This window comes from Lepisma saccharinum, chromosome 22 (assembly GCF_977018435.1).
Source record: "Lepisma saccharinum chromosome 22, izLepSacc3.1, whole genome shotgun sequence".
Taxonomy (NCBI): domain Eukaryota; kingdom Metazoa; phylum Arthropoda; class Insecta; order Zygentoma; family Lepismatidae; genus Lepisma; species Lepisma saccharinum.
In genome coordinates, this window is record NC_139250.1 from 25,616,965 (window position 1) to 25,644,444 (window position 27,480).

The window sequence follows — 27,480 nt, forward strand, 5'->3', positions numbered from 1 at the left end:
TGGTACTACCTGAATCTAAAAGCATTGGTATTTGCTTGTTTCCTACAGTTATGTCAACGAAGAAAAGGTTGTTGATTTTTGTTAGAGGAAGTGTGATTTTCTGAAATTTTTCTGAAATTCCAGCGTTACCTTCCTCTGCACTGGCAAGTGAAGTAACAAGATTACGATTTTGCTTCTGTTTAGGTTTCTCCTTTCTCGCATGTCGTCCTTTCATTTCATCTGTACATTCGGAAAACGAGAACAGCTGTTTGAATTCGCCTTCAAATATCTCTTTGTCAGAATTTGCATGAGTACAAAACGTAATACAGTCTATTTCATCAGGATGTTCTTCTAAAAATTGCTTCGCACATGAAAGGGCTATATTGGCTGCGGCTGCTGAGTCGAACCCGAAAGCAGCTGTGGCTAGGTGTGGGAAAGCAATGGATCTTTGGCCTAAAGCTAAGAGTAAATTTAGGCAATTAACATAGCATTTTCGCAAAATTTCAGGGTCCTTGTTATTTGGAGTGACGGAATGAAAAATATAATTAGCAGATAGATTGTACGCAGGGGTAACTCTGACGTCGCCAGGCTGTGTTTTGTTGAAGATTTTAAGTTCATCGTCCAGTTGCTGTCCGCATGCTCTAGAAAAAGCTAAAGCTACTCCGCCGATAGGTAGAAAATCAGGGTTGCAAGCTGAAACCAAAACATTTGCATCTGCTTTTGTGATATCAGCTGTTATGATGTTAATCTTGCTCGTGTGCGACGACAGCCTGTGTTGTACTTTGCTCTCGGTTTCAGCGGGAGCCGTATCGCTCGAACTCTGTTCGGTCGTCTGTGAGCACTGAGCTTCGTGCTGACGAGAGAAAAATTTCTCGACTTCTTTAAGTAATTGAGAGCGCTGAGCGGCATATCCGATGAATTGAACGCCCTTTGCTTGCGAGCTGGAATGTGCTGACTGCCGCCTAGAGTTCAATTCCCTACGTACCTGATTTCTAAGATCGTCGTGATCTTTACGGAGAGCAAGAGTCATGGAGACTAAATTTTGTAAGACACATACGTTACCCTGTAATGCATCAAAAATGCCTTGTTGATTTTTAGAGAGCTGGTTGTGAACAATTTGTGATTCTGATATATGTGACGTCAAAGCAGGGTCTCTTAGCACTGTGTTAGGCATAGCTCTAACTTGCAAGAACGGATTGTTTGCACTAAATGTATCGAGGCCGGTGAAATTGTTTCTCGCCTGCGAATCCCTGAGAACTTCTTCCGCGGCTTTAATGAGCTCCTCGTTGGGAAATTTTGTGACTTCAGAAAACATAGTCATTTTTCCAATTGACGTGATTATTTTAATTTACTTATTGAAGGGGGGACCGGTAGCTATTTTGCCTATACTACGACAAAACCGGCGCACTAACCACCATGTTACGTTTAGGCCGTTCGCCGGCGTAAACTGCTTGGCTGCAAGAGGATGTGTGTATGAAGAATGGAATAAATTACTCTCATTGCTCTTTACCAATATTTAATAGAATCGCACAAGTGAGAGGGGGGGGAGATCACGCACGAGCCAGCAAGATATCTAAACACTGACAATAATAAACCCAAAGTGTCACCACTGTACCTGATTTCCTTCGAGGTTCCTCGGTTGAGTCAGGACGTGGCGCTCTATCGGTCCATTGAAGGTATCCTCAGTGGGTTCGCCCAAACCTTTTAAATGGACCGACTTAACACTGTCGGCTCGTGACAATTGCTCTTGTCTGTTCTTAAGGTGGTCGGTCTACAAACTTTCAAAAGTTGGGGGAAGCGAGGAATGCACAGCAGGCCAACCAGGTAACAGCGGCGGCGCCGAAGGTTATGACGTTGCGGGAGTAGGTGCTGTTCGTACCTCGTCCTACAAGCTGCTGTTTCTTATCGCACTCTCACTACTTCCCTTCCCAGCATGTAGGCCGCCCGCCGTAAGACCATGGAAGAGTTAATGCATTAATTTTCGACTTTATTAGTGAACAATTTGAGGTAATTGTCCCGTTTTACAATGAAGCAGTTACCAAACTGTTACTTATGGATAGTTGAGTATATTGGGCTGTAAAACGAGTATTGCATTTTGATATAATAGTGTATTCTAACGTCATGTTCTGGTTGAGTAAATGTGATCATGAATATTCGAGTGTTGAATAAATTTCAGATTGGTTAATAGCTATTGGGATCGTGTTGTGGGTTAAGTAATGCAGTATTTACTTGTTGAACTTTGATGTCAGTTTGTGTATAATGAGTATTGATATAAGCACTTAGAAACACAGAACGTGAAAATGTTAGGTGAAGTTTTCGTCGTTTGTAATTTCACTCGCCTCATCCAACAGAGGAAAAATTCACGTAAAACCCTGGCGGACCGGAATATGTGACCACAATGCAAGCCACTCACCCGCGAGTGGGCAGTTTTGGATCCAAAATATCACCAGTGCCGATTCGGTGATAACACCTCTTCGCAAAAGCATCCTCCTGCACGTACATCTTCGATTCGGTCGCAGAGGAAGAAGCATTTATTGGAAATCACTAGAACGGGAGCATGACATCAATACAGGAACGCAATTTGCACGGCTCGAGCTAGGAAAACCAATGTTAATAAAACGTTACGGCAGGCACTGTGAGTTTTAGACGACTGCGCATAAACAGCGGCCATATAGGAAGGAATTACCGCCTCTTGCAACAAAAAAGGTCTCGCTTAATTGAGGTAATTTGGGAGCTTTTCATCTTTCCAGAAACAGCATCCGTTTTTTCGAATTGTTATTTTAAGAGATGCTCTACCGTCCGCTGTCAGCTTTATCGCGTTCGGGGAAAGAGAGCACCTGGGGAACTCGTCGCCTCACCTGTTTCGTTGTTCTGCCGCTTAGCGGCGCTCGCAGTAATGGTTAATATATGGCGACGAGTATGATTGGACCGATGCTGTGCATCGTTTTCGGTTTTAATATCGTGCTCGAACGGAAACGTTATTTTCGTGGAAAATAATTCTGTTTCGCAGCTGGAAACACCTATCGTGATCACTTTCAGACTAAAGCTCTTTCGCATAAATATGCACCATTTTCCAAACCAACGCTCTCTCCTTTTCAAGGACAACCAATTCCGTGAATGCTTTTGCTTGGGACACTTTTTCAAAAAAGACATGTTTATTTGTCAATAGAATTTACGTTAACATTTTGCACGTAGTGTGCTTACGAGCAAAGACAATACGTTTTAGGATTTCATATCCACTGAATCCTTCACAACTTTCAACCCAGTTAACCGTTCCGTTTGTGTAAACTAGGCACTTTCATAATTTCCCTCGTCTCACGAAATTATGACACGACACCTTAATGAACAAGAGGTAATATGCTACAAGGAGTCACATTTGCAGTAAATACTCTGTGCATTCTGAAATTCAATATTTATAGTTGTTCACGAAATATTTCCAGTGGTAGTTTTAGGTGCCCCACCCGGTATATTTGATTCTAGCGATTATTTCCAAACGCACTGATGTCAACAAGTACGCTGGAAGCATCAAAGCAATTGACTTCCTGAGAGCTGAAGTGAAGGAATTTCAGTGTCGAAAACAACCGTGCGAACAATAGAAGGGGCACACAATTCTCTCTCGCCTTCTCCCGTTCCAAAGTTACCCCCCGCCCCCGGAACCGCTTTTATTTCTGTTTGAGTACGACTCTGCAATCAATGGAAAAGTCTTTCCGCGCCGTGTGTACATTTGAACTGTGTCCCATGAAGCCAGAGTTCGCCCCTGGGGTTTAAATTACACAGCGAACCAAAATCTCTCTGACGCAAATTGGATTTTGTTCACAAGTTGCATGTGTTGGTTTGTAGTGAAGTGGCCTTTAAGTTCGTCTACTTCCCGCTTCGCTCGACTTCACCCCCTTTGATGCGTTTGCAATTCCCAAGTACTTCTGCTGAGCGTTGAAGCTTCGCTGGGAGTAGCAGAATGGCAAATCAACACCCTTCTCACGTTCCATGTACGCGCAGCTGAAATCTTCATGCGCGTTTACGAAACGTAACGATTTCCTTTCAATTCTGAATTCACACAAAGCAAATTTCAGTTTACGTAATGGAAAAACTTGAATTGTCCTTTTGAAATTCTATTCTTGCATTCTCACGAATGTACAAACGCTAGTAGTATACACAGGGTGTATCACTAGTGATAGCGCGAACTGAAATGGTGAAAAGTACACCGATAGTAGAAGCGAGAAAGTTTCAATAAACATGGGTCGCAAACGAACTGTTTGCGAGATGCCGTACATTTCTGAATGCAAGACGAGGATTCTTTCCGCAATTTCGTCCCCAGAAGTATGGGGTCGTCTTGCATTCGCGGCATATGAAGTGGAGTTTTTCTTTTCTTTACAGAACAGAACCATGAGCTTCCACTAAGCTCTAACTCTACCATCTGCCACGTCAACCGCTTAAGCCTTGAACGTTCGCATGCGCTTTGAGCATTGTTGTGCGTTAGCACGTAGTGAGTGTTGTGGCGAACCTTTCTTTTTATCAATTGTTGTAAGACGTTGTACAGTACACTTTTAAACTTCGTAGGAAAGTTTTGAAAACAGTTTTCTGTAATCCCTTGTTGAAAAAGTGAGAAGTACAAAGTGCGATCTGCATCTGACTAAGGTATGTCTGTATCTGATTTTATTTTTTGTGTACCGGTACTTTTATTGTCTCTCTCAGTTACTTGTAATAAGGAAAGTTTTGAAAACAGTTTTCTGTAATCCCTTGTTGAAAAAGTGGGGGTCGTCTTCGATTCGGCATCGTCTTGCATTCAGAGATATACGGTAATTGCTAATATATTGTTACGATCCGCCACTGGATTCATTGTTTGTACACATCGCACGCTTGTTCCCTTGCGCACTCCGAGGTTTCTTTGTTTAAAACTGAACTCTGCCGTAAGTGGGCGTTGTAAAGAAACATTTGTCCTGTACAGGACGGAAGGCATAACAGACATGTCACTTTCAAATTGACAAGCGCACGATGTGTACAAACAATAAAGTCAGAAGCGTATCGTAACAATATATTCGCAATTATATCACAAAAGACGTGTACAAACAATCACGTCAGTGGCGGAGCGTAACCATACATTAAAAATTATCTCGTACACAGTTCGTTTACAACCCAATGTTTACGGAGACTTTTTCGATTCTACTATCGTTCACGTTTCACCATTTCAGTTTGCACTTTCACTTCTGATACAGTCTATATACCAGGTGGCGCAAAGTCAGTTTACACATGCACAAATTCAAGTTCATACACAAAATTCAAATATACATACAAAAAACAAGTAGATACACAAAATTCCAGTTTCAGTGGTTTTGTTCAAAGTATCCTCCATTGTTTGAAATACATTGTGTGCAACGATCAACAACACAATTGCAAATACGATGCGGTAAACTTGTAGCATTGTTGAGGACATGAAACGCATTGATAATTGAGTCTTGAAGTGAATCCAAATCTGCCGGTGATTATGGGTGTACCATATCCTTAACAATTCCCCACAAAGCAGAATCGCATGGCGTCAAATAACAAGAACGCGCAGGCCAATCAATGGTACCACAGCGTCCACTCTACAAATGTGTCATCTAACAACAAACAACCACATTACAACAAGCCGGAGACTCAACGGTCGACAAAAGAATAACGAGTGCACTGTTGCCAGTGTCACACGACAATGCTTCCTCACGTCGTCCACCCACGCAAACTCCTTGGGTAGGGTGTTGTAGAGTTTGACGCCGCTACCTGTCTTTGACCTGCTTCCATATCGGCTTGATGAGGTCCTTGTACTTGTACTTTTCGCCGCTGCTGGACTTGACGCGATTCTGCGTGGCGTCATTGTTTTGGTACAGGGTGTTCGTCATGTACAAACTTTCCGTATAACTTTGGTAATTGACGTCCGTGTAATATTTTGGCCACTTTTTGGTAATAAGCTCCAACAGTCCCACCGTGCCGGGATACCTGGTCCAACTGTTCTTCTCCCCCAAATTGATTTTCACGTCGTCACCCTCGAACGTGACTTTCGATTTTCCGATCTTCCAAACCATGCTCTCGTTGTGTTCCACGGACGGGTAGAATCCAAACACTTCGTCCTTGTCAAATTTCCCGGTGCTCAGGTAACCTCCCGCGAACGGACCTAGCTCGACTAGCTTGTCCGAAGAGGTGCTGCCTAGGGCCTGACGTCTCGGTGGCGGTGTGAGTTCGAACGGAGTAGTGTGAATCCTGGATATTGGCGTGGGTACGGTATAATTTCGAGCGGCGAGCGGTACGAGCTCGTTGATCAGCCCTTTGTTTTGCTCGGTGACATCTTTGATTTCTTTCCCGAGTCCGCTGATGGCATCGATGACAGGTTGGTCCTCACGCTTGTTCTCTTCGTAAATTCCACGATTCTCGGATATCCATCCCTTGAAGTGTTTCGCCAGGTAGTTCCATTCCTTTAGGTTGTCGTCTGCGAGTTTGCGTTTTGCCATCCTTTGGACGTTATGTTGTTTTATACGATGTCGCGACGTTCGTGAAGTCGTTGACTTTGTTCCTATATTTTCCGTCGTTCGGTTTCCTCGTCATGTCGATCGTCACAAATCTAAAGTCGTCCCGATTCCAGCACGGCGCACAGAATTTCGAAAATTCTGTCTCCATTCACGTAGTCGTTGTGCACATGCTTGAGGTTGGTGGCATCCGGGCGAAACAGGCACACAAGGTTGGTATTTGGGAATCTTGTAGATGGTCTGCGCAAGGTAAAAGCAGCCTGTCCCTCTGTGGCGACCCTGCGTGAAGAAGTTGCGGATCTCATTCTGGTTTTCCAGGATTACGTCCAGGATAGCTTGCCTAGACATTGAGAGATTTCGTCGGAATGAGAAGATTACGGAAAACGGGTTATCCTCGGGGTACAATTGTTTGTCTTCTAAGAATAGTCTGTCTCCACTTTCAACATCAAAACAGATATTTGTTCATTGTTCAATCGCGGCTCATCGGACTTGGTCACGTCGACAGGTTTTATGTGTATCGTACGTTGGACCGAGTTGTAGTCGTTCACGAGTTCCTTCAGCACGTCGACCCATTTGTAGTTACCCTGAAGCGTTATTTGTTTCCACATATGCTGTTTCAAAGTTCGATTGAAGCGTTCTACAATGCTGGCCTTCAGGTCGCTGAAGGTCGAATAATGCTGCATACTGTGCTTTTGAACAAACTGCCAGAATATCGAGTTGTAAAATTCCTTTCCGTTGTCTGTTTGCAGGTAGTGTGGTAATGTATCATGTATCTATCAGTTTCGGTTTCATTTTGTTCCCTTTATATAATAACAGTTAAGGTTTCCGTTAAGAACATGGCAAAAACGAATTTTATTCAAAAAAATGTGTGCAAAGAATTCTGCAAGAGAAAAATGTTTGCAGTTTATGATTTTGTCTAACAATAAATAATATTAATTTGTTCCAACCCTTTGGTTTCAAGGAACAATTTCATATGAGGAACAAAATTAAGTATGTTATTACAAATTAGTTATCATTTGAGGTACACAAATAAATATTTAAAGGAGCAAATGTTCAAAATGATGACCGTTCTCTTCAATGCATTTCAAAACACAGGTTCTGAAGCTCCACACTGTTCATCCAAAAATATCAGGAGTGGTAGAGGAACAAGCATCAATAATTCGTAGCCTCATGCTTTCTGGCGTTGTTGGAACAATTGCTTGAAGACAGGGTTTTGTAGACACACCCAAGGTCATCCTGTACTGCTGCGGAAAGATATGCAAGCAGCGTTCCAGTTCGCTTGGCATACATCATTTGTGCGTAAGCTTTCGTGCAAGTTGCATTGAGGTTGTGGCTGCGTGGATGTTTCTGTGAGCAGTCAAGGTGGACCAGAAAATCGAGATGTGTATGACACGTCGTTCCCCTTTATACAAATTTGACTGTTTTGTTTTCTTAATGACTTTTCCGTTTGTTCCAATTCTTATTGTTATTAATCTTAGTCTCTGTGATGTTCCTAGATTTCTTTAATGTTCAGTCCAATCACCAATAATGTTAAGATAGAGACTAACCTTTATGTACATTTCTTGTATGTTCGGTTACCAGGGAAATTACGATGGTGTTTTTTTTTTCATTTCAGGAGCTTCGGGCGTGAAGATTGAAATAGTGGGGATTGTGAATTGTCATGTGGTGTTATTTATTTTGAATTATCTATGGATTTCATGGGATAAGGCTTTGAATATTTCAAAGACGTTCAACACCATGCTTCCGTTATGTTAGTGAAAACGTGACTTTGTGTTTTATTAAATCTACGAAGGATCTGAGATGTGATTACCCGTACCATATTTGTGTTGGAGTGAAATAATGTAAATGTCTCTCCTGTATCTTGGCAGGGTACCAATGATTTAGTAGTATCACGTTTGTTGAATTGAGAAGTAGGTTTGTAAAATGCTGCGTCTGTCAATACAAGCAAAAGTTGATATTCTGCTTTACGGTGAAGCACATCAAAATGTTGAAGCTACAATAACTTTGTACAGCAATCAATTCGAGGACCTAGATACCTCAGGCATTGCAACCTTCTACCGCATAGTGAAACAATTCACGGAAACTGGCATTATTCATCCAAAATCTAAGGCCAGGAGGACAACTGTTACAAATGAAGAGGCTGTAATTAATGTTTTAAGTGCTGTTGCTTACAATCCCCACATCAGCACAAGGCAAATATGACTAGGTTCTGGAATTTCTAAAACCAGTACTCTGCGAATTCTGAGAAGTTTCAAGTTCCATCCGTAAAGTATGTCTTTGCACCAGGAACTTCATGGCGAAGACTTTCAAAATCGTTTAAATTTGTGCCACTGGGCGCTGCAACAGATGCAAATGAATGAACAATTCTTTTCATCGGTGTTATTCTCTGACGAATCGTCATTCACCAACCATGGTCATATCAACAGACACAATATGCATTATTGGTCTGTTGAAAATCCGCATTGGATTCGAGAAGTTGAACAGCAAAGACTTCGGAGCGTAAATGTTTGGTGCGGAATAATTGCAAGCCCATTGATTGGACCATAGTTCATTGAAGGAACATTAAATGGACAAAAGGACACAGAGATTTTGGTAAATATTCTGCCAGGGCTGTTAAACGAATTGCCACTGCACCAGCGCTGCAACATGTGGTATCAACATGATGGTTGTCCACCTCACTACTCCATTTAAGATCGAGCCATGTTGGACACAAAGTGTCCTGGTCGATGGATAGAACGTGGAGGACCCGTTTCTTGGCCAGGTCGTTCACCCGATCTCACGTCGCCTGATTTCTACCTTTGGGGAAAAGTTAAAGAAAAGTGCTACCACGAAGTTCCAACAACGTCAGAAAACATGCGGCAACGAATTATGGATGCTTGTTCCTCTATCACTCCTGACATTTTGGGACGAACAGTGTGGAGCTTCAAACACCGTGTTTTGAAATGCATTGAAGAGAACGGTCATCATTTTGAACATTTGCTCCTTTAAACATTTATTTGTGTACCTCAAATGATAACTAATTTGTAGTAATATACTTAATTGTGTTGCTCATATGAAATTGTTCCTTGAAACCAAAGGGTTGGAACAAATTAATATTATTTATTGTTACACAAAAACATAAATTGCAAACAATTTTCTTTTGCCGAATTCTTTACACACATTAATTTAATAAAATTCGTTTTTGCCATGTTCTCAACGGAAACCAAAACTGTTATTACATAAAGAGAACAAAATGATACTGGAACTACCAAATGTTTATAAATGTTCGAAGGTTGCATTTTTTTTAAAAAAAAATTTCGGAAAAAAATACTTCATTTTCAACACGGAATCCAACTATGTAAAACGAATAGGGGTGTTCCATTTGAAATTTCCCATTTACCCCCCCCCCCTAAGTAGTGGGTGGCGGCGACGAAATTTTTGCGGCATTGACTTAGTCCCTCAATAGTATCAAACTTTTCTCTGTGTAATTTTTCGATTGGATGCATTCTGCATGCGATATTCCATACTATCATTATAAATGGACCACCTGGTATATTATTTATATATATAAAAATGGATACATGTGTGTATATATATGTATGTTTGTTCCGGCATAACTCTCGAACGCCTGGACCAAGTTTAACCAAACCTGTTACATATATGACTTACAATCTGGAAAGAAATACTGTGGGGGGGGTAAGATCCCCGGGCTCCCCTAGGGGGGAAGGGGGTGACATGTAAAAGTAATGGAAAACGACCGACATTATTGTGGAATCCATAGTTTTCGGAGACGCTAAGATGAATAGTAGCACTCCCAATGCGGTGTAATTTATTTATTTTTGCTCCTGGAGGTGATACTAAAAATGTTGTTCATAATCAAGTTTTGAGTTAAATTAATAATTTTACTTTATAATTTGTATACCGTACTTATACTTTTACATGCCTGTAAATAAAATTAGTTACATTTTACACTATAGTTAGAATTCATTATTTTCCTGCCTAATAGAAGATTGGAATAAATAAATACCCGGACAATGCCGCGTAATCAGCTAGTAGAGAATAAATAGCAGACTTACATAATTAATCATTGTGACTACTACATGTTTTTGCAAATATTAAATCCAGTAGAATAAAACTGTCTAAAATCCAATGTGAAGAATATCCTGGCAAGAGAGAAATTCAAGTAGATCAAGCATAAAGTCATGTGAGAGACCAGGGTAAAATAAAACTGGGGGTGGAGGGACAGGACAGGTGACAGGTGTCAGGGAGATTCTACTTTTTCTGGCAACTGCACAACATGTATTCATGAAGCACTCTTAGCGAAGAGAATACCTAGTAAACATTGTTCGATTGTCAACATCTAATTGTATATTTATTTTGTTCGTTGGGGTTACTTATGGATCAAATTCTTATTTTATAATATCTTAAAATGCAACTAATTGTTGTTGCACCTTGATATTGATTGTTATGATAGACGAAGCTGATTTTTCTTCTTATGTTTTTACAGTAGTAGAAGTCGGCATGAGGCACTGGTGCCTAATATTGCTCATCGTTCTTCTGGCGTCCGCGCTGGGCGTTGGTTTAGGCGTTCCTCTGGCCCTGCGATCATCCGGCCCAACGACCCACGAAGAACGCCTGGAAATGGTCAGGAGAATTCTCAGCGAAGTTCCACTTGTTGATGGGTGAGTACCCTTAAGACGTTATCTTATTATTGTTCCTTCAGTTTCCTGTGCTTATGGATATGGATATAATGGTTTGCCTGGTCTTACGGCGGGCGGCCCACATACTGGCAAGGAAATTGTGGAGCTGGAAAGCGACCAATCCAGCGTGATAAGAACCGCAGAAGTCTTCAGAACAAGGTGCGCGCAGCATCTCCTCCCGCAATGTCGTAACTCTCGGCGCCACCGCTGTCTGGTTGGTCTGCGGCGTATTCCCTGCTCACCACTTCCCTTTCAAGCATGTAGGGTGGCCACCGTAAGACTAGGCAAGAGTTTTATAATCCATGTCTCGCGTGCACCGAAATGAACCCTCAGTTTGACTTGAAAAGGCTCGTAAGAGAGGATCATAGCGTGTGTATTCAAAAAATGGTGAGATAACCTGATTTCTCATTGTTTATCCGCCATATTGGATTGAAAATGGCGGTAATGTTATAATTGCATGCTTTTCAGATGTTTTTCAACTATCTAGATAGTAGTCGCAATAGTTTAGTAGGCTTAAGAAACCGCGAAACTTTGGGAAATTTCTGGACAAGAGCCATAGGAATCTCCACAAAGATTCACGTGAACCATGAAAATTTTCATTTTTTGTTGTTGCCGATAAAATGTGTGTGCGTTTCTTTTTCCAATCACTGTACCTTCAAGTTCAGTTACGGGGAATGAATCCTGGCCGTAGCCACTTACCTGTTGACATTAATATGTGCTGCATCAAACTCTGGTTGTTGTATGTCTCACCCCACCCGGGTCATACCGTACCGATAGAAATATTTTAGTTGTAAGTCATACAGCAATCTTTTTACAGTTTGTAAGTTAATACTAAGAAAGATCACTTGTAAAATTAAGAAAAAAGTAAATGGCTTAGTTGGAAAATGGACCTTCAAATTAATTCGCTGTTGTTTATTGAGTTCAGCGGCAAGACCTTAGTGGAATATCGAGTAAGGTGTTGCACGTGTTTTTAATTGCTGTGAAGATTAAGACATAGGAAGGTGTCGATATTATTGAAAACATTCCCTGCAGCCTTGTTCGATATCTGATGGGGATCTATCTGAATTGTGACATCTTTGTAGGCATAGCCATCGCTTTTCTCTAAGACTATCGTGAAAATATGAAGAAGTATGAAGTAGATCGCGGTTGAGTCGAGAAAGTGTCTGGTAAGCATGCCAACGCTTCTCCCTCCTACAAGACACGATATTTTAGCAAAGAAAATTGAGAAAGACATTTGAATTGACGAAGAAGAGAGAAAGTATACCGAAGAAAAGATCTGCTGGTAAATGTTTTGAGAAACTCAAGCATGCCGATAGGTGATGAACTTGGAGTTGAACGGCATTGGGAGTGTCACTATTCATCTTAGCAACCTCGAAAACTATGGATTCCACACTAATATCGGTCGTTTCCGCAACACAAACTCATATCAGCCTGAATGTTAGACATCCCGATAAACACCATCGTTGTGCGGCATGCATAGAGTCACGACTGATTTTGTGCGGAATTTAATATCGGTCGTTTTTGATTATTTTTACATGTCACCCTCTTCCCACCCCTACCACTAGAGGTTCCAGGGGTGTCTTATCCACACAGTATTTCTTTCCATATTACAAGTGATACGTGTAGCAAGTTTGGTTGAAATTGCCTCAGGCGTTCGAGAGTTATGACAGAACAAATATATAATATATACGTGTATATACACACACACACAAACACACATACATCCATTTCGCCGGACCCTGTAGCCGAGTGGTTAGCACATCGCGCTGCGACACCAATGGTCCCGGGTTCGAACCCAGCTCGGGCTTGGTTGTTTGTGAATGTCCATTCATCAATTTCATCATTTCATCACTCATCCCCATCTTCGCAAATTAGCCAAGAGGCACAAAACGCCAAGTAAAATGAACTAAATCAATGAATCAATCAACATACATCCATTTTATATATGTAGATTACAGAAAAATCACAGGTGGGATGTGTAAATATCCAATAACAATAAAGCAAAGACAAAACATTATCGTGCAATTTGGTCATTTATGTAAGGTTAAATTATTTACTTCGTACAGTTCAATTGAATTCAAGTTATATTAGCCTATGTGCATTTGAGGTATCCAAATTGAAATGTGGAAGTTCGATTCATCAAAATGAAAAATATTGGAATTGACATTTTCGCCCTTACTTTATTAAAGTGTAACATTATTTTAGACATATTGTTAATCAAAACGTAAGCATACCTGTATGTTTTCTAGTCCCAGAATTATTGGAAGTTTGCTTCCATGACTTTCGTTAGCGCAAGTCCAAAGGGTACGATATATATATCATTAATTTTATGATATTGTCAAAGGTTTCCTGTACTGTGCTTTTTGTCTATGACAATGAAAAATAAGGCGACATGTAACACACAATACTCTCGCCAAATTGAAAGTAACTCTCATACATTTTTCACTCTCAGTGGATTCCAGCTCACAATCAGCAGCAACATCAAAGCAATATTGTTCAGTGGGTAAAAGACCACACCATGCAATAAAAGTGAACGGGTATTCCGTGTTTCCTTCACGATATTAATTTCACCCTTTCTCTATGTTACATAATTCCAGGGTCTTCTCTCATTTGACAATTCTCATAAGGTTTCACTTGGCAGTATACGTAAAGGTTTTAACAAAGCGTTACATTCCATTAACCCCTAAGTCACTAGTTTCTAACCAAAGCATTTCTTGTTGAAGTTCTAAAATACTTTAGCCCTGAGCTCCCGCATAACATCCATCGTTTAACATCTGACGTTCTCGTGGTTTATCTCGTTTCACCTGCGAGTGCGATATGCAAATTATTACCGGTCTTCCAAAGTGTAAACTTCGCATAAGATAACTTATCCCAATAATCACCTAGGTGTTTAATTTATTATGCACTTACTGTTGTGTATGATGCAGTTGACTGTCTTGGTCATACCACATTTCTAACCATTTTCTAAAGTCTGTCGACTCTCATATAAAAAATTGCTAGGTAGCCTCAACTTATATTTTTGGAACATAGTTATATTTCCTTACTCAACTAACTCTGAATCTTATATTATATACAGGGTGTCCATAAAGTCTCACCCCACCCTGGGTATTGTGAGGAAGGCTGTAAATAGGAAGAAATGGCGAGACACGTATTCCATAATGTTCAGGGGGAAATGTTTTGAGGCCAAGCATTCCCTACCCGGGCCCCACACAAGGGGGTAGGATAGGGTCGACTCATTTCTTTCAAATAGCAAGGGGGGTCGAAGAATATGTCGTTTGAAAGATCTTATCATAACAACAATAATACAGCAAATCCGGGGTCTCTACGTAGCTCCAATTGACAATGGCGTGAAATCAAATGTGGAACGTGACCAGCAAACTGCAGTTTGAAAAAAAAGTCGACCCCATCCTACCCCCTTGTGGGGGGCCCGGGTAGGGAATGCTTGGTCAAAACGTTCCCCCCTGAACATCATGGAATACGTGTTTCGCCATTTCTTCCTATTTACAGCTGCCACAATACCCAGGGTGGGGTGAGACTTTAATGACAGCCTGTATCTAAAAATGGATGTATGTGTTTCTTGTCCCAGCATAACTCTTGAACGCCTGGAGCAATTTCAACCAAGCTTGGTACACATATCACTTGCAATCTGGAAAGAAATACTGTTGGTGTAAGACACCCGTGGCACCCCTAGGGTGGGGGAAGGGGCTGACATGTAAAAATAATCGAAAACGACCGATATTTGTGTAGAATCCATAGTTTTCGGGGTCGCTAAGTTGAATAGTGACACTACACATGCCCCGGTCAAACCCCTGGCACCCCTAGGGGTGGGGGTGGGATGGGGTGACATGTAAAACTAATCGAAAACGACCGATATTAGTGTGGAATCCATAGTTTTCTGGTTCGCTAAGATGAATAGTGACACTCCCAGTGCCGTTCAACTCAAAGTTCATCACCTATCGGCATGGGACGTGAGAGGGGGGTTGAAAAATAAAATGTCAAAAATGATGTACATTAGTGTCGAATCCATAGTTTTCGGAGTCGCTAAGCTCATTGGTGACATTCACGATGACATTTGAGAGAGAGTGAGATACTTGCTTTCTCGATCACGATCAAGAAGTCCCAGGGGCAGTCTATTAAGTAATGCGGAGTGGATTTAAGATCGCCATGTTTCTCCCACGGACATCTTTAATAGAAGATCTGGATAAATAAATACCCGGGCAAAAATTCAATTATCATTTCTTTTTTCCTTTAATTGCTCTGTTGATTTGAATTGAATTGAATTGTTGTTTTAAGACCACTTTATGCACAGAAAGGCTAAAATTGTTCTTTTCTCTATATGTTACAGTACATTGTACATATAGTAACAACGTAAGTACGGTGATGATAATTAATATACTCTAGTTGGAATCTAAATTCTACATGCTACTCTGTTCTCGTATGAACGACAAGCCTCTTAAAGAGGGTGCTAAGTTGCATATATGTATGTGCCGAGTGGGTATCACACAGGGCTACGACGCCAAGGGTTACGAGTTAGAATCCCTGCCTGGGCATGGTCGTTCTTTGTGTGTTCCCTAGTCAATTTCATAACGTCATTACTCATCTTTGAGATTAGCCAAAAGTGGCAGAAATGCGACGTAAAATAAACCAAATGAATCAATAAATACATACATATATGTGTGGGTGTTTGTGTAAGAAAATCTCTATATAAACTTAATGTTTGAATAAAACACTTACGTCAGTAAGGGATGCAGAACTTGAATATGGGCAATATATTTACTAGCTTTTTCCGGATTCCTTTATTTTAATGCGTGCTTGATTTGCTTTATTTTACTTCGCTTCTTGTGTCATTTTGGCTGATTTGTAAAGATGAGGATGGGTGATGACATGATGAAATTGATGAATGGACACTCGCAAACATCCATACCAAGGCCTGGATTCGCACCCGGTTCCTTTGGCGTCGTAGCGATTTATTTTAATGCATTCATCAAAATATTTTAGACAAATGCCCAAATTTCATTTAAACATTCCTCCCGATGCCGTTGCATTTATACTGTTAAAAAAACGGATGAAATTTATTTAGTAATAATGTGACTGTAAATATAACACCATTAAGCCTTGTTTCCATGATACGAGAAACTCAATATGCTGACCAAGGCAGAAATTTATTTTATTTTAAAACATAAACTAAACGTAACGAAGAATGCAAACAGGAAAAAGGAAAACAGAGAAGAGGAAGAGGAAGGCATTATCTACGAAGTGAAGTGTAATGAATGTCAGAGTGTGTACATAGGAGAAACGAAAAAGAGGCTGAAAGACAGGTTGAAACAACATAGGAATGATGTACGACTTAAGAGAGAGAGAGAAATGCGATATTTAAACACACGAGAGAAACAGGACATGACATAGAGTGGGATGAGGTTAAGCAGATAGGAAGGGAGAAGAGAATACTAGTGAGAAAATGGAAGGAGGGCAAGGAAATATAGAAGAAAGGTGAAGACGACACAATGAACTTGAATGGGGGACTGAAGTTAAACAAAGAATGGAAGAAGGTGTTAGAAAGAGTGGAAAGGACAAGAGAGGAAGAGGAGAGAAGGAGGAAGAAGAATGAAGGAAAAAGAGCGTGAGATAAAGCGTCCAACCACACTCTCTTTCAGGTGAAAATAGAGTTGACAAGGGAAAGCCACCTGCTAGATTGTTCCAGAACTACTTTCTAATAGTCTGGAGGGGAGTATTATTGTGTATATATCGTCCTGTTTTGTACCTTGTTACATTTGTACTTGGTACAGCGTCTGGGGAAGACCTTGCTAGAAGGTTGAAACGTTACGTTTAGTTTATGTATTATAATAAAATAAATTTCTGCCTTGGTCAGCATATTGAGTTTTTTAGACTGTATATAATGTGACTGATGCTCCAAATACTGCAATCAGAAAATGTCATAATATGTAAAAAGATGAAATTTGACAAAATGAATTTGAATTTAAATTTTTGGGTGGGTCAGCACTTAAAGGTAATTTTGCACCCGTCACGTTATACGGGGTCCACGTTATACCTTATCCAAACATATATAAGAACACAATTGTAACATAACTAAAATAACTGTACTGCCGTTAACTAAAATATTAAAACATTCTGACTGTGTTAAAAGCTGAGTCTGTAAAGGGGCACTCAGACACATAAGGACAAAACACAGACGCCAGAGCCTCGTTAGTCTGAAAAATGCAGTCCAGTGTGTACTACGTGGAAGTAAGATTGATTTTGGGCGCCTTAGCAGAGGGTAGCTTCTTACACCCCGAAATTTGACAATTTACACGCAATTATGTTTGCTGATACAATACTAAGGAGGAGATAATATACAAAATCAATGATAATACAAGGAAGGCTTTGTGTTAATATTATTATTATCACAAATACATATTACTGATTTCTTTCACTAAAATAACTTTCCGCCAAGAAACCAACCTTCTCCATCTCTCACTCCAAAATAGTTTTTTTTGTTTATTTGAGGAAGGCATGTACTCACGTACTACCACAGATTGTTCTGGACTCATTATAGGTACTAGTAGCTAACAGGAATTAGACCTATAGTTTCACTTAGATCTTAGCCAGTAAAATGAGCCCCTTCCCTGCAGGAATTCCAAGCATACTTACGAGTAATACAACGTTGTGGCTCATGATGAACTTTGGAGATTCGGAATGTTATAGAATTGATGTTATGGCCGTTTCCATGGCGACCGTAGGTGTAACAGCTCATGAGGCTACTTCTGCAGCACCGTACAATGGAGCTGAACGGCAGTTCGTGGTGGATGAAGTGTTTGTTGCGTAACCAAGGGCGTCGGTGCGATGAGAAGAGAGGGTAACAAGGGTAATCCTGATGAGGGGCTACTCTATATGGGCAATAAAGCACTGCTGACGTCACGGAAATAGTCTCAGGTGTGGCCTGCCAGAGGTCTTGTTCTTGTCCTGACAATATTAGCGTTGTGAGGTATTTATGTACATGTAACTCCACAATGTACTTCTGTGTTTATCATACCTGCTTGTTTTGTCTATGGACTTGCTATTTCCAACTATCCAATCGCATTAAAGGTTCCCTAAGGAAACCCAGTCAGTTTATTACCAAGAAACTACCACTAAATATTCAACCAGTACTCCCCCGCCCCCGCACATAGAAATTGCTCACGGTAAAATGCAGTTGCTACTCACAAAATAGCCATGAGGGATCCTGGTGTACACAGTGGTCCATTAAACATCCATCTAAAAGAATCACTGAACAGGAACACCAATCAAACGTCCCGACATATGAAAGAGAGAGGACACCCATGGCAGCCATTTCAAATCCGCCATCTTGGATTCAACTATTTTTAATGAATAATTATCCATGTAACGTATCAAAATACCAGGGTGAGATTGCCATAAACGTTTGACAAACAATCTTAGAATCCGAGCGTTTTAAGCAAAGGAAATCATACCCTTTCCGGACTTAGTGATGGGCATAGCCCGCCCTTCGCTATGCACTCGTATTGCGAATGAACGACGGGTTATAATCGCACCGCGTCTCTTGTGCATGTGTGTTGTAATCATCTCTTTCAAATTCAAACCGCTAGTCTTGTTTTCTTGATTGCTGATATGTTCTTCTTCTCGTGTCGAATTACTTTGAGCGTTTGTTTATTTTCTTGAAAATAGCATTGAACAATTTATAGGCGCGTTGTGGAAGCTTTTTACGAGGATTCCGTTTTGGATTTTCAAGGAGAAGCTTTTGGGCTCTTTTTCATCATATTTTCATTACAAATTAGGACATTCATTTATGAATACTGACACCGTGCCCCATCTACCTCATTGCCTCCTTCATATAACATAGTTGCAAAAATGTTTATTTCCTTCTATTTCTTATATTTTTCAATTATATAAATTGATAATATTACATTTTATGTATACCTATAAACAAATAGCATAATTGTATATTAATTTTGTAGTTATAGAATCAATGTAATGTAAATTGCAAGCTTAAGTGTAACCCTACTTTAATAATAATAAATACATAAATAATTAAATAAAATAATAAAATATTACTACATTATGTATTGAAAATATGTTTTCAGTAATATTTCTGACATTAAAAACATATTATAGAAAGTAATTCATAAATGTGAGAAAATGTATGTACGGTGGAAAGAAAACACGTGAAAGATTTGAGAATAAACTTTCAATAATGTTCTGACGAAAAGCAAAGAAACAGTCTCCTAAGAAAATCGCGGTATTTTCAGACCCGTCCGGAACGTCTAAAATTAATAATAACATGATACCCGTTATTTGTTTTACACACAACCGAAAGCTATCAAAATGTAATTTACAAATCATCTATTAGTTATTATATTCTTATCGATCGTTCTATTTTTGTGGCCCGAAAAATATCCTTATGGGCAATCCGGATATCAGCTACTGAATGCGCCGGCTTCCCTTGAGGAGTGGGTAGCACACCGCACTAGAAGGCCAGGGGTCCCTGGTTCGAATCCAGGCCTGGTCATTGGTGTTTTTTGAGATTAGCTCAAAGTGGTAGAAAACCTATGTAAAGTTATCTAAATCTATGAATCAGCTATTGTAAGCTTCTCAGAAATAACTTTTTCTTGTTAGAACTGACCTCCAGTGAGACGATATTTAATTATAAGTTCAGTTCCATGGTGGAAGTGCCATTTGTAGCAGCGAAGTTGCTTCACCCAGGGCGACACTTGATCAGCTCATCGGGCACCCACCCTTTTACTAAGGACCACAAGACCAAAGCCCTTGAAAGAAAATAGAAGGCCAATTGCCCTCACGAAAAACATATCAACACCAGAAACTTCCGTGCAAGGAGCCAGCGAGAACATTACCGACCCAGCTACGCGGAACCGCTTTTAATTCTAATTTATAAAATATACTTAATGACCCATTTCACCGAGATGAAGTCAGGTACGAAGCAGCGCTCCAACGACGCGCGAAGGGAGATTTCTGTCGCGTCCTGCGCTTTCGTCGCTTCATTTATCGATCAGTCCAGTATTTCCATGTAACATTCCACGCCAATGAACCGTAGGATTCGCTTCCCTTGGTCCCCAGTCGAAAAATCATTAAAATTGGAAAGCTAATGCATTTCATTACTCCTTTTAAGTCTTCCGTTCCGAGCGGTCGTTCCAGGGCTTCTGATATTTTTCCGTTAACGTCTCTTTTTTAGAATCGTTTATACGAGTTCCATTATCAGTTAAATTTCTATTTTACTCATTTACTCGGTCAGACGGTTGGTATTAGAAATTAAGAGGTTTCATTTTCACTCTCAGATTCCGTAAATGTTTTCAGCAGAAGCAACAGGTGTTGATTCCATTTTTATGTCTGGCAGAAATGAATTTAAAAAGTGCAAAAAGTACTCGATTGTATGCAATTTTATTATTGGTTTATTAGGTTTTAAGTATCGGCTACAGACACGTAATTGTTTCATACCTTAAATGTTTCCTTTATTGAATTCATCAATTCAAAGCCGGACCCTGTGACCGAGTGGTTAGCGCTGCGACGCCAAGGGTCCCGGGTTCGAATCCCGCTCGAGCTTGCTGGTCTGTGAATGTCCATTCATCAATTTCATCACTCATCCCCATCTTCGCAAATTATCCAAAAGGCACAAAACGCGAAGTAAAATCAATCAATCAATCATCAATGGAAAAAATTCCCAACACTTAAACTGCAAAATATTCAAAGTAAAGTAAAGTGCTCCCCTGTTCTTTGCACCACGCCATGAAGGCGAATAGTGGGGTGTGGTTTTAGGGCCCCACACTTCCTTCATCACAACCGAAGGTGGGGGTGATGTGATCAGCACCACACCCCTGGCCGCCTTTACCCCCAGCGTTTCCTCCTGGTACCCACTTTATACGACATTGGGTGGGCACCGGAGCCGCTTGAACAGGTGGAAAAATCCCGGTTCTCCCCTGCCAGAGATCGAACCCTAGTCTATCGCATAGTAATCAGACGACAAAATACTCACGAGAAACCTTAATAGATACGGTAAAAATCAATGTACTGTACAAGAAATTATCGGAGAGAATATGGAAGTGAAGCAACTAATGGGAAAACCATTAAGGCATGGTGTACGAAGCTTTTGGCGACTGGAAGTGTTAATAAACAATCCGGAGGTTCTCAGATTGGATATTATTCGTGTTACAAACGGTGCACACATAGTGTATTAGAGTTCAATGTAGAGGTGTATTGGTGTATTAGTGTTAAGTGCTTCATGCAATAAAATTCTTTGAGTTTATCTTTCGTCTAGTACCACTCGCATTCCATTATATTTCATAGCCTTTTAGTAATGATGAATTGAATATGGGAGAGGTATGAACAGAACACCCTGTATATTCTTTGCGTTGTACAGAGAATACCCTCTTTATAGGTTTGAGTTGATAGACGATTAATAATTGTTTCCTAAAGAGGAGACAGGAGCAGAAGGGCTTTCCGACCTCGTAGTGGTAACATGGTTGCCTTGTTCGATGTCCGTGTTCGATTCCCCGTGGAGGCACATTGCACAATAGTTTGTATCCGAATTTAAACTGTAGGCCCAGTCACGATTAGTTCATCATTCCTTTAGGTTGACGTAAAAACAATTTTTTTATCATTGCATTTGGTTGACGTGAAAACAAATTCAACAACAACGACAGTTGCAGAAATGACAATTTTAGTATGTGGAAATAACCAAATATAACATATCTTGATGTTCACCCTTTCGATTGTACAGCCTCTGTGTATTATTAAACTAATTAATTAAAGTACGGCATAAATCAACAACAGAGAGAACTCTAGTGCATCTCGTAGATTGCAAACAGACCACTCTATGTTACGTAGAGTGCTGACATATATCCGAAACCTCCCATAGCCATCTCAGGAACAGAGAATGCTAGAAACGCTGAAAATATAATATCGTAACGAACTGCGATATGCAGCATAAAGGTTGGGGTATAGTCCAAAATAATATGTTTTAGAGGCTTTGATGACAAGATAATGAATATTTCGCATCGTATACATCTCACATTTACTTTCAATAACAAACTGCAAAAGTGTGAAAACACCTAGATATTTATATTTCATTTACATAAAAAAGGTGTTTCATAAAGTGCGCAGGTTTTAAAGCGCTTGTCATTTGCTTGTTTGAAGGTTGGCAACACTATTCTTATCATTTTTGTTATCTCTTATCATTCCGATTATTAATTAAGCAATTGTTTTTTTTTTTTCAGAAGTTCAGTTGAGTTGCCATGGAGAGGTTTATTATCGAGCAACGTGCTGTTATTTTGAAAACACATTACAGAAACGGGGAGTCCTATGCAGAAACAGATTGTAAACTGTCGACTATGCGATAGCTATGCATTATTTGCTTAACGGATATTTATTTCTGGCACCCAGACAATAATAGAGAAGTAATCACATATTCACGGTATCAAGTTCGTCCAGAGCAAGACACTCTCCGTCTCAATAATGTGTTTTCAAAATAATGACGCCTTGCTCGATAGTAAACAGCTTCATGGAAACTCAACTGAACTTTTGAAAAAAAAACAAAAAACAATTGCTTAATTAATAATCGGAATGATAAGAGATAACGCAAATGATAAGAACAGTGTTGCCAACCTTCAAACAAAAATAAGACAAGCTATTTAAAACCAGCGCACTTTATGACAACCTTCAGATGAAAAAGTACGTTATCTATAAATAGATGGCAGTGCAACTTGCTTCATCGCTACTATATTATTTTTCAAATACATGACAGAGTTCTCCCCGATGACGTAGTGGTAACGTCGTTGTCTTGTAAGCAAGAGCTTCAGGGTTCAATACTCGGTGTGCTTCAGACTCTACTTTAAACTGTACATCCTGTCCCAATTAGTATATCTGCGTATAGAGTATACTTACAATAAAATATTTTGGCCGCGGTGGCTCAGTCGGTAACGCGTCTGACTACCATGCTAAAGGTCCCGGGTTCGATCCCCGGCCGGTTCAAATCCGGGAACTTTTCTAACGGTGGAAGCGGCCCCGGCGCCTACCCAGCGTCGAATAACATGGGTACCTGGGGGAAACCCTGGGGGGTAAAGGCGGTCAGGGGCGTGATGCTGATCACATCACCCCCACTCACGACCGGATCAAGAAAGTGTGGTGCGTTACCCCCACACCCCCTATACGCCTTCATGGCGTGATGCTATGCACAGGGGAACACTTTACCTTTTTTTTACCTTTCTTACAATAAAATATTGACCAAAAACATTTCTTTGACAATGTGAGATTTCCATGTGCCAAATTAAACTGCATCGTTGTTCACTTTATCGCTTCAATTCCGTTATTACTGAAAAAGTAACATGTACCAACAATAGGTGACATTTCCTCTAACAATATTATTTTCATCGTTTTTATCAATTGGTTCATCATTGCTTTCCTCTGTACAAGAGGACAGTATTTTTTTAAATGTTCCAAATACTAATGCAATTTTACAATTACTGTATAATGTGGGATGTCGCACTTTTATAAGTTATCTAAAACACGTTGCACACCACGGCAGTCACCAACATTACACGCGCAGATATCTGCAGTGGTTGTGCCGTAAGGCGTTCAGTCTCTATGCAGACTATGCTTGCTCAATTGCAGGATAGTGTAAACGGATCTCCATAATCCAAGCCGTTCCATGGAGGACATTAATCATTCCACGTCGTTGACGTCACACAGGGCAATCTTTGAAGTTAATTGCACGCTGAGGTGGATTATTCTACCTTATACCACGTCCTCTGTGACTTCATGACACGAAATCAATTCATAATGTGTTCTACCTGTATGAATATTTTTATCAATACTGTCGATATCGAGTTTTGCCTGTTCAGATGTTATTAGAATGATTATATCAAGAAGACTTAGGTGGGAAGGCCATGCGCCATGAATGGAAGAGGAAATAAAAGTTCACAGGATTCTCGTTGGAAAACTAGATGGTAAGAGACCTGTAGGAAGGCCAAGACGAAGATGAAGGGATAATGTTGAGATGGACCTAAAGGAAATCTGTAGGGATGGAAAAGAGTATATAGATCTTGCTCAAGATAGGGAAAGATGGAAGGCTTGTGTTGCTGCAGCCATAAACCTTCTGGTGTAAGGATGCTAGAATTTTAGTTAGTTATTTGGAGACATTACCTTAAATTACTAATAAAAAGTGCACTTTGTACTCTGCTTGCTGATTTTCTCGAGACAGTTTTCGACCACTAGTATGCGAGCGTGAAAGTGCAGGATTTAGGCAACCCAAAAAACATTACTGTACTTTGGGTTGCATATGCCACAGGATGTCGTTCAAAAGTAAGTGATTGGTTGACAAAAGTTGCTATCTCGTTAGTTTCATCCATCATGTATAGTGATAGCCATCGCATCTAAATCACCTACTTTATTCTTTAAAAAAAGGAAAGAAACCTTGTAAAATTGGTTAGTAGGCTCGTTAACATATGTTGTTTACTTGTTTGAAGTCATGGATGTCGAAAGTCAGTTGTAGCTGTAGTTCTTCTATTGTGTGAAATGCAATTGGAAGAACTTTCTAAATGCTATGGTGGAAAATATGTGTTTATAGCGCGGGAAGCAGAGGCGCAACAACGAATTATTGTCTGGGGGAGGGGGCAAGTACCTGCATAAACGTACCAACAACAATTATTATAACATTATTATTATTATTATTATTATTATTAGTAGTAGTAGTAGTAGTAGTAGTAGTAGTAGCAGTAGTATCAAAGACGTTCGTATCCTCGTACAATATATTACGCAAAAGGGGGTAGAAGTCAGTGCTAAAGAATTTTGTTTTCGAACAAACTATTTGAATTAATATTTCAACACGTTCACATTAATAATGAAAGACAGAAAATGGTAGCTAAATGCAATCCGAGTACAATTCTTACTTTTTGATATTAGCATGTATAACTTTCATGCACGATATATGTTTCACACATATGCAATATGGAGCGACGTAATATAAGAAAATACATATGAAACGTGCCAACACGTATGCAAAGTTTCTTTAATACATATAATACTACAACTACACAATCAATTCATCCATCTGGTAATAAACCAAAGCAAAAATTACATAAATTGTCTCTCAAATGTGTGCGCTCCCTTTCCTCAAAACAATTGTTCATGCATTGAAGACAAGATGAATTAAGAGAAGCTTCACCTGGAAATTTACAATGCATCACAAAAAACAATCATATAATGCGAGGGAAGCGAGCAACAAAATGTTTAGATCCAATGTTTTTGCAGACTGAAATCAATATTGATTAAATAGGGCGCAAATAATTTCACGGGGCGCCATGGCATTCTCTCTTTTACAACTTTTCCCAGGGCCGACTCCCGCCGCTTCCTAGTTACGGCTCTGAAATTGATAAGACTAACACAAGCGAAGCGAAGAAGAAAGTTTTATTTGCATAAACTTTAAAATGAGGAGTAATTGCCCCCTACAGGAATGTTCCCCTGTGGTTGCGCCACTTGCAGGAAGAGCAATGTGTTCTTAGTTGAATGTACTGATCGTATGAGGCCCTGCAGTCGAGATACAATATGCATTTTTTTTTTTTTTTTTTTTTTTTTTTTTTTTTTTTTTTTTTTTTTTTTTTTTTGCTTCCAGTCCAACACTTCAAGACTGATCTGTGTCACGTTCCCAGTTTAAACTCAGTTGATATACTTACTATTAATCAATTCCAGAGAGCATAAGACGTACCAGCCTCTTCAGACGTGGGAATAACCTACGGAAATCTTAAGTAAAATATATTAAATCTTCGCACATTCAGAATACCTTAAAACGTCAGCTGATCTTAATATCACACACTTGCACTCGAAAATAAACTTTTTCTTAGAAATTAAAATTAATCTTGAAATTATTGCTCGAGTACACAAAATACAACTTTATTTATTGGTTGTGGACAAAATTCTTGCAGCAGTTAACAATTTATAAATTTGTAATATGTACATGCATACATATAAAATTTACACACAATTATTCCTTTCATTATAAATAATTAAACCATTCCATTACACATTGACAGCATTATTTTCGACTTGTTAAAATATTTGGCAGTGTCAGTGGCGCTTGATGTTCACTCTTGTACAAGTCCTGTACAAATTGTTCTCTGTATGTTGTTGAATGTTTCATGAAGTTTACACTGAATTCATTTTAAAATTAACTTGCATCGGCCGTCAAAATCAATGCATCACATCAATTAGGAAACAACACTCAAATAACTTAAGGTTAGTCAATAACAATTGCAACAGACTACAAACTTGAGTGAAATAAATTATGACGTCATAGAATGACAAGTATTTTTTTATAATAACATATTAGACATTGAATTTTATAAATTATGTGGGCGCGTGACAACTGCGAGATCATTCTCGAAGGATGTTTGGTTCAAGTACGGTCTCGCAGATTGCAGACACCTACGTCTACTCACAATACTACCTGCAGGACTCACTTTACAATTCACCAGGAGCAGCGTTTTTGGGACTGTTGGTGTAACACTGTCTGTTTGTTCAGCCCCTGCTTAATCCCTCCCTTGTTCCACCTCCGGTGGAAGAACAATCGAAATTTGACGCTTAATTATGCGTAACTTTCCCTCTCGCTCTGTGTTATCTGCTTTCGTCGAGGAAAGCTTCAGATTGGATTGCATTGTGATTCCATTTTGAATTCAGTACAGATCCTGCTGCTCTTTCCGTATTGTTAATGCAGTTGTTGTATAAGAAACAATTGAATGTGTGCTGTGGATCATAACAACATGGTTGCACTTCGTCACTGGGAAAACTTCTTGTCAATTGAGGCGAGCTCCAGTGGTAAGAATTATTCAGCACTTTGCTCATTTAACTTTTTCCCCTGAGGTAACTCAGAAAGGATAAATTATCAGAGTAAATTTTGAGGATGGAAAATGTATTTGCTTCTACGCGTGTTATCTTTCACAGCATCATAATTATACATTCAGAACCTTTGTACAAGTTCCATTACGATGTTGAAGAGCTAGGCTAATATGGACTGGATCTGCGGTTTTAGGTAGGATTGGAAATATTAGAATCCTCAATGCATATCATTGCTTGCAAGGTGTAGGGTTACGACGGGGAAAACGGACACCCCAAGCACAATTTTCAAAATAAATCTGAATTTTGTTATTGAAAACTAAAAATAACTATTGGCATGGAAGGTGTGGACGTTCAGTTAACACATGATAGCACATAGTATGCAAAAAAATGAAGATCTGTCTCAAAATAGTCTGATCAATCCCCGGATGCGGCAGTGTCCGTTTACCCCGCACGTTCGGGGCAGACGGACATTTGAT

General features: G+C 39.8%; 1 protein-coding gene across 1 annotated transcript in view; it reads left to right on the plus strand.

The window, feature by feature from the left end:
* Window positions 1–27,480, plus strand: part of LOC146004785 (dipeptidase 1-like) — a 299,723-nt gene that overhangs the window by 33,836 nt on the left and 238,407 nt on the right. The window contains exon 3 of the mRNA XM_083143808.1: window positions 10,960–11,134. Coding sequence (XP_082999934.1) covers window positions 10,960–11,134 — 175 coding nt within the window. The remainder of the gene's footprint in view (window positions 1–10,959; window positions 11,135–27,480) is intronic.